At 37.4% G+C, this 7,164-nt stretch overlaps 1 protein-coding gene across 1 annotated transcript; it reads left to right on the plus strand.

Moving 5' to 3' along the window:
• The first annotated feature begins 1,131 nt into the window (after nucleotides 1–1,131).
• Nucleotides 1,132–2,435, plus strand: LOC108204075 (uncharacterized). Its single transcript, XM_064091428.1, has 3 exons — nucleotides 1,132–1,464; nucleotides 1,570–1,893; nucleotides 1,989–2,435. Exons 1-3 carry the CDS (start codon nucleotides 1,132–1,134, stop codon nucleotides 2,433–2,435), a joined length of 1,104 nt encoding a protein of 367 aa, XP_063947498.1.
• The last annotated feature ends 4,729 nt before the right edge of the window (nucleotides 2,436–7,164 follow it).

Genomic DNA, 7,164 nt, shown 5'->3' on the forward strand with positions numbered 1-7,164 from the left:
GTGGTTGCAGTAGAGTCACTTCCAAAAGAGATAGCAGGAGGGCTCCATCCGAATCAAAAGAATGCAATCAGAGGATTGTTCCTGGGCTGGGTAGTTGAAAAGCTCACAAAAGACTCTTGTAGTCACATATGCCTCTCTAGATGCTACCATTTATTGTAGGTATTTATATTTTTGAGATTTGCCATCCTCGGGGGAAATATTTCTGGATATTGGATAGTATATATGATTTGGTTGTAACAATGGTTATTAGTGCATAATGAAATTTTTTGTTTACAAATTTTTGGCTTTTTAATTACATTCTCTAGCTTAGTTTAATCGAGTTATGTTAATCATTTTCTATTATGTATTTAGGTAATGGGATAATACAGGGCCATTGTCATATTGAACATGATACAATAATCATTATTCATTAAAAACATTGTCTCATAAAACTGGAAACAATGATTTATTGTTACAAAACCATTGTCCAAACAAATGACTTGCAATAATGATGAAACAGAAACAATTGTTAAAACATGTAAACGACAACCAACTATGAAAGAAAACCATTGTCTGACGTAACTAAACACAACAACCTCACTAATTAAAACATTGTTAGAAGGGGCCTTACACAAGTGGCTTGGTGTTCGAAACCCGTTGTACAAGAGAGGTAAGAACGAGCTTCTCTATTTCAACTACTGTTGTATGATCATCTTTCCAACAAGTCTTGCGAGCTAATAAAACTGTTGTGGATAGTCTCTCTAACAACACCATTTTCGAAATTGACTATTGTTAAGAAGTGTTTCTAACAACACCACGTTTAAGAGTAAACGTTGTTGTTTCTGGGTGTTGAACAACAATTTTTTTAACGTAAACCATCGTGTTTAGCACTATCACACAACGGTGCGCACCGTTGTCTGATACGCATATCAGACGGCGTCTCGATAGACCACGGTTTTCCGTGGTCTCAGACAACGGGCAAAAACCGTTGTGTGATGCTAAATCTGTTGTAGTGTTGGGAGTAAGACCCATGCTAAGAGTTCAGCCTCGTTGATGAACCTTCACCAAGGCAGGAACAAATCCCTTAGAGATTATATGAATAGGTTCACTAAGGAGGCGCTCAAGGTCCCGGATTTAGACCAAAAAGTAGCAATGATTGCCTTACAGCAAGGAACCACTGATGATAATTTCCGCCGATCACTAGCCAAGAGGGCCCCTGAAAACATGAATGAGCTCCAAGAGAGGGCCGGGAAGTATATCAAGACTGAGGAAAGCCTGAAGAAATCCCAGAATAACCAGGGACCGACCCCGAACCCAAAGAAACGTGGAAACGACACCGAGTACAACGCGGATAGTAAGTATTCAAAGACAGGGGATGGTGATAAGTCCCCGACTAAAAAGAGAGCAGGACTGAGGTTCACTGAGTATGCAAGGCTGAATGCCCCTAGGAGTCAGATCCTGATGGAAATTGAGAAAGATGGAAGTGTTCGATGGCCGAAGCCTATCAGGACTGACCCCGAAAAGAGAAACAAAGACTTGTACTGCAGGTTTCATAAGGATACAGAACATAAGACCGATGATTGTCGGCAGTTAAAGGATGAGATTGAGTTTTTGATCCGGAAAGGCAAGTTGTCTAGGTATACTAGGGATACAGACAGGAATTCCCGTGACAATGACAATCGTGGAAAAGACAACGATGATAGGGATAAGAGAAACCAGCCTAGAGGGCCTGTGATCAATGTAATCTCTGGAGGACCGACCGCAGCAGGCCTATCTACTAACTCACGAAAGGCTTATGCTCGTGAAGTGATGTGCATTCTTGGAGAGCCCCCGAAGAGGGCAAAAATTGAGTTTTCTCTAGCATTCGACAATTTAGATCTTGACAGAGTTAAATTTCCCCATGATGATCCTTTGGTAATCACCATGGTGATTGGAACCTCTTCTGTAAAAATGGTACTCGTTGACAGTGGAGCCCTCAGTAGATATCTTTTTATGATGCATATGAGAAGATGGGATATTCTGATTCGCAATTGACACCTTCAGATTTGCCTATATACGGCTTTAATAACGTGGAGACAAAGATTGAAGGTATGATCCAACTACCCGTGACAATGGGCACCGAGCCTAGACAGGCCACATGTATGCTGAATTTTTTGGTCATTAAGGCTTCATCAACCTACAATGCTATCCTTGGAAGGACTGGGATACATGCTTTTAAAGCAATCCCATCCACCTACCACTTGAAGATCAAATTCCCTACCAAGAACGGAGTGGGAGAAGAAATAGGAGATCAAAATATGGCTAGAAGTTGTTATGTGGGGGCTCTGAAATCTGGAGGAACCGGGAGGCAGGTTCTCCCAATTGAGGACTTGGATGTCCGAGAAGAAGAGGAAAGTAGAGGGAAACCTGCTTCTTGGTTCCCATCTCCCTATAACCGAATGAGCCCGAGAAGGTGATCTATGTAGGGGCGTCGCTCCCCGAGGATATGAAATCCAAATTTGTGAAATTCTTGAGGAACAACCGGGATGTGTTTGCTTGGACCGCTGCTGATATGCCAGGGACTGATCCCCTCTTTATGACACACACGCTTAATGTGAACCCAGATAGAAAACCCGTGAAACAAATGTTAGAATTAATATTAATATAAATATTATCTCTATAGTTTGCTTTAAAAGAAAAATCTAGAAAAATCTTCAAAACTTTTCAGTTTGTGACTTTTCACTTTGGAGCCTTTTTATCTCCTTGAATTAATGGTGTCTTTTGGCCATTCTTGGAGTTACAAGTTTGAGCTCTTATAAAAGGAGGTCCCCCTCTCATGTTTGCACACACACAAAAACAATTTTCCTCTCATATAGATATAAGTATATTTTTGGGCAATGATCAAGAGTGTTTTCAATCTATTTCTTTGTACTACACCAAAGAAATAGAAGTAGTGTAACCTTGGAGGTTGATTGCCATGAGGCCGTGTGTACGTAGCGGGGCAAATTCAACTTTAGGACAATGTTAATTCACGCCACGACTCGTACATTCTCTAAAGTTCTTTTCGGTTTGCTTTCTCTTCTTTTCCTACATTCTAAAGTTGAATTTTTGTGTTAGCATATATCTTATCTGCCACCATGAATTCCAATACTTTTATTCCTGATATGTCTAAATTAGACCCTTTTGATGGGAAAAATTATAAAATGTGGTCCGATAAGATGGAGTTTTTCTTGAGTCAGATTGGAGTAGATTATTGTCTCACTAATGACTCAGCCCCTGAAAATTCTGGAAAAGATTTCGAGAAGGATAATAAGACTTGTCGTGGAATGTTATTGCATTATATGACATATGCTTTATATTTAATCTATAGCAAGTCCTTAAAGGCCAAAGAAATTTGGGATGCTTTAAAAACCAAGTATGGTTCTGATGATTATGGGACTAAGAAATATGCATGTAGTCGTTGGCTAAATTTTCGTATGTCTGATGATAAGCCTGTTCTTCAACAAGTTCATGAGTATGAATATTTATGTGCTGATATTATTGCTGAAGGAATGAAAATTTGTGAAATGTTTCAAGCTAATTGCCTTCTTGAAAAATTACCATCATCTTGGCAAACATATGTTCATTCTATGAAGCACAAACAGAAGGACTTCACTCTGCAAGATTTAGTGTCTCACATCAAGATTGAGGAACAAAATCGAATTCAAACAAATGAAACAACACTTGGTCATTCTTCATTTACTGCTAATCTATTTGAGTCAAAAGATGCAGGTCGTACGAAAGGACCAAAAGGTAAAGGTCCAAATCAGTTCCATGGCACTAAAACTAAGAATAAGAACTTCAAAGGGAGAAGGCAGTTTAAAGAAAATTGCTTCACTTGTGGAAAATTCGGGTATGCCGCAAAGGAGTGTAGGCAAGGAAAGGGACCTGGTTCAAAAACAAACGAAGACAAATCTAAGACTCAGGCCAATTTCACTGAAGAAATCATAGCTGCTGTTGTATCCGAAGTAAATTTGGTGAGCAATATTTCTGAATGGGTGGTGGATACCGGTGCAACTCGTCATATTTGTTCAAATAAGGATATGTTCCAGGACTATGATAAAGCATCTGATGGAGAATGTGTCTTCATGGGCAACTCAAGCACTGTGAGTATACTTGGAAAGGGAAAGGTTTCTCTTAAACTTACTTCTGGAAAAACTATTGCTTTGCATAATGTTTTGCATGTCCCTGATATTCGTAGAAACCTGATTTCTGGAGCCTTATTGAACAAAGCTGGTATTAAATTAACCTTTGAATCTGATAAACTTGTTCTTACTAAAAATGGTGATTTTATGGGCAAAGGCTTTTGTAATGGTGGGCTGTTTGTACTTGATATTTTGACTGATAATAAAATTGCTACCGCTTCTGCTTATATTGCTGAATCTGTTACCTTATGGCATGCTAGATTGGGTCACGTAAATGTTGCTTCTGTGAAAAGGCTTAAATAACTTAGGCTAATCCCTGAATTCAGCAAAACATCTTTTGATAAATGTGAAGTATGTGTTGAAGCAAAACACCCTAAAAAGGCCTTTAACAAAATCGGAAACCGGTCTTCGACATTGCTTGAATTAATTCACAGTGATTTAGGTGACTTTAAGAACACTATGAGTAGAGGAGGTAAACGTTATTACATTACTTTTGTGGATGACTTTTCACGATTCACCAAGCTCTACATGTTGAGTTCGAAAGATGAGGCCGAAGAAAAATTTCTTATTTATAAGGCTGAAGTTGAGAAACAATTGAATAAAAATATTAAAAGGTTAAGAACAGATAGGGGTGGTGAATATGATGGAGCAACTCTAAAGAAATTTTGTGAACTTAATGGGATTATTCACGAGGTTACAACACCATAAACGCCTGAACAAAATGGGGTAGCTGAACGAAAAAATAGAACTCTTAAAGATATGATGAATGCTATGCTTATCAGTTCAGGAATGCCTTCTAATATGTGGAGTGAAGCTATTTTATATGCTTGCTATGTACTTAATCGTGTTCCGCATAAAAAATCTGATAAAATTCCCTATGAATTATGGAAGGGTTTCGCGCCCAACTTGAGTTGCCTTAAAGTGTGGGGTGTTTGGGAAAAATTGGGCTCCCAGATTTTCAAAGAAGTAAAATTGGTCCCAAGACTGTTGATGGTATTTTTGTTGGTTTTAATGGTGGTGCATATAGACTTATTCTTAAAGATGCATCTGGTTTCGGTCCATTTAAAGAGTCAAGAGACGTTGAATTTTTTGAGCATATTTTTCCTTTGAAAGTTAATGTGCAATAATGTTTAGCATCTGGATCTTCTTCATCAGTGTCACATCATAATATTACATCTACCGATGCAAATCATGAGCCTAGAAGGAGTAAAAGAGCTAGAGTCGAGACTAGCTTTGGGCCTGATTTTCTAACTACTTTTTTGACTGAAAAAGAGTTTGTAGGTGTTAGGAATCAATAATTTTTGATGATAACATAAAAATTTTGTAGCATGTTTTATTTAGAATCTTTATCAAATTTCAGTTGTAATTGTTATACCTCTTGTCTTTGGGAATTATCAACGGATGGGTAGAATAGGATGGCTAATTGTAAATATCCAATGCCATGTAATTTTATCTAAGTGAAGGATATTCAACTGATGAGATGTAACTATTCAACTGATGAAGACTGGGTCATGTTTCAACTGATGAAAACCAAGCATTCAACTGAAGACAAAGAATTCAACTGATGATGCTAAGGAATTCAACTGATGAGACTGGAACAGCATTCAACTGATGAAGTCTGTAATTCGTTCAACTGATGAAAGAACTTTCAACTGATGAAGCAAAGAGCAGTTGAAAGTGACTAGAGCTTAAGTCTGACAAATCACATGGATCGAATTACACTAAAATAGACATGGAAGCCTGATTAGGAAAATAAAGAAGAAGCAGAAACATTCTTATCTCATGCAATGCAATCTGGATCAAATCAAGATGATGGTCAAAGATGAAGACATCTCAGAAAGCATGCATAAGACAAAGATGTGCAGCATTGTTTTAGATTAGAGTGCAATTTGTATTTTAGTTAAAAGCTTTGTAAAACTTGGAGTATATAACCAAGTTAGTAGCATCAGTTGAACTTGTTCGAAAAACTTGAGAGAATATCTGAGAGTTAGAAACTGTTCAAGTGATGAACCTGCAGCTGTGCGAATTGTAATCAATCCACAAATTCTTCAATATAAAATCTCACGGGTGGATCATTCAATCCACCCGTATTTTTAATACTTGGTGTTTTTTGTTTGTTGTTTTAAAGTGATTGTTCTTGAATCTTTTATTTTTGTAAAAGATTGTATTCAACCCCCCCTTCTACAATCTTTCTTATAGTTGGTGTAAAATAACAGTAGGTGATCAGGAGATAAATGTTTTCATTCTTGAAGAAGACCCTAAAACCTATGAGGAGGCTATGAGATCAATTGATTCTAATTTTTGGCGAGAGGCTATTAATAGTGAAATTGAGTCCATTATGAATAATAATACTTGGGTTTTATGTGATCTTCCTCGAGGTTGTAAAGCACTGAGAAGCAGGTGGATTTTTAAAAAAAATATAAATATGATGGATCAATTGAAAAATACAAAGCCAGGTTAGTGGTTGGTGGACATCGACAAAAGAAAGGTGTTGATTTCTTAGATACTTACTTTCCCGTGGCAAATATTTCCACCATTAGAGCCTTAATAGCTCTTGCATCTATTCATAATCTCATTGTGCATCAAATGGACGTGAAGACTGCCTTTTTAAATGGCGATTTAAATGAGGAGATATACATGAAGCAACCAGAAGGATGTGTTGTCCAGGGATATGAAGACAAAATATGTCGGCTTATAAGATCATTGTATGGCCTCAAACAAGCTCCGAAAGACTGGTATGAGAAATTTCATCAAACTATCATCTCTGATGGCTTCCAAGTAAATGATTCTGATGCATGTGTTTATTCTAAATTTGATCAATTTAGTTGTGTGATCATATGTCTATATGTTGATGATATGTTAATTTTTGGTACCAATATTGATGTGGTAAATACTAGCAAGGCCTTCCTAAGTTCCTGTTTTGATATGAAGGATTTAGGAGAGGCAGATGTGATTCTTGGCATAAAGATTACTAGGAATTCATATGGGTTGTCATTAAACCAGTCTCATTATGTTGAGAAAA

The sequence above is a fragment of the Daucus carota genome, chromosome 1, assembly GCF_001625215.2.
Source record: "Daucus carota subsp. sativus chromosome 1, DH1 v3.0, whole genome shotgun sequence".
NCBI classification, from domain to species: domain Eukaryota; kingdom Viridiplantae; phylum Streptophyta; class Magnoliopsida; order Apiales; family Apiaceae; genus Daucus; species Daucus carota.